The 1,206-nt window shown below is 38.2% G+C and overlaps 1 protein-coding gene across 1 annotated transcript in view; it reads right to left on the bottom strand.

Annotated features, from left to right (window-relative positions):
• The window catches only part of ALMS1 (ALMS1, centrosome and basal body associated protein), a 63,929-nt gene that overhangs the window by 6,769 nt on the left and 55,954 nt on the right, over nucleotides 1-1,206 (bottom strand). The window contains exon 16 of the mRNA XM_027701906.1: nucleotides 484-658. Within this exon, the coding sequence (XP_027557707.1) occupies nucleotides 484-658 (175 nt within the window). The remainder of the gene's footprint in view (nucleotides 1-483; nucleotides 659-1,206) is intronic.

The following is a 1,206-nucleotide window of genomic DNA, read 5'->3' as shown; positions in this document are numbered from 1 at the left end:
TTGAACGAGTTAAAACTTTGTTAAATTAATGAACTGAATTGAAATTTGAAATTAAAAACTGAATTAACAAATTTAAAATTCATTAATGAGGTAAAATGAATTCAAATTTAGAACGGAAAACCGAATTAACTAACAATTCATTAGAGTTCAAATGGAATAAAATTTAGAATTAAAGTTGAATTAATGAATTAAAATTTCATTACATTAATGAATTGAAATGAATTGAAATTTAAAAATAAAAATGGAATTAATGCATTTAAAATTCATTTATGAGGTAAAATGAATTCAAATTTAGAATGGAAAACCGAATGAATTAACAATTCATTACAGAGTTCAAATGGATTAAAATTTAGAATTAAAAACTGAATTAATGAATTGAAACCTCATTAAATGAGTTTAAATGAACAAAAAATTCAAATTAAAACTGGAATTAATTAGCTAAACCTCCATTCCATTAATGAATTTAAAGCCCCCTGATGGTACCTCTGTCGTGACTGGCACTCCTGCAGCCCTTTCTCTTCCCGGGGGGATTCCCAAGCTCTTCCTGCTGGGATTGCAGCCCCCTCTGGATCCTCCTCTCCTCCATGACCAGTTTGAGGTGCTTCACTCGCTCCCCGGAGCGGGAGATGAAATCGGGGCGATGAACGGCCAGAGCCTCCTGAGGGGGGACAAAACACAGCCCGAGGTGCCCAAAGTGTCCCAAATATCCCCACGAATTCCAAAGTGTGGGAAAAAAATCCCGTTGTAATGGTTGGTGTGAGGGGGAAAATCTCGTGGCGTCGATGATCCTTGGAGATCACGATTTGGGGACAAACGGGAAATTAGGTGGACGGAAAGAAAAGGAAGGGAAAATAGGAATAAAGTAATAATAAAGGGGAAAGGAAAAAGGGAAAGGTGAAAGGGGAAAGGGAAAAGGGAAGGGGGAAAGGAAAGGGGAAAGGGAAAGGTGAAAGGAAAAGGGAAAGGAGAAAAGGAAAAGGGGAAAGAGGAAAGGAAAAGGGGGGAGGGAAAGGAAAGGGGAAAGGAAAAGGGAAAGGAAAGGGAAAGGAAAAGGGAAAAGGGAAAAGGTAAAGGAGAAACAGAGAGGAAAAAGAGAAGGGAAAAAGGGAAAGGAAAAAGGGAAAGGGAAAGGAAAAAGGGAAAGGAAAAAGGGAAAGGAAAAGGGAAAAAGGGAAAGGGAAAAAGGGAAAGGGAAAAAGGGAAAGG

The sequence above is a fragment of the Neopelma chrysocephalum genome, unplaced genomic scaffold (assembly GCF_003984885.1).
Source record: "Neopelma chrysocephalum unplaced genomic scaffold, ASM398488v2 Primary Assembly neopelma1_174, whole genome shotgun sequence".
Lineage (NCBI taxonomy): Eukaryota > Metazoa > Chordata > Aves > Passeriformes > Pipridae > Neopelma > Neopelma chrysocephalum.
This window is presented reverse-complemented; position numbering and strand designations above follow the sequence as displayed.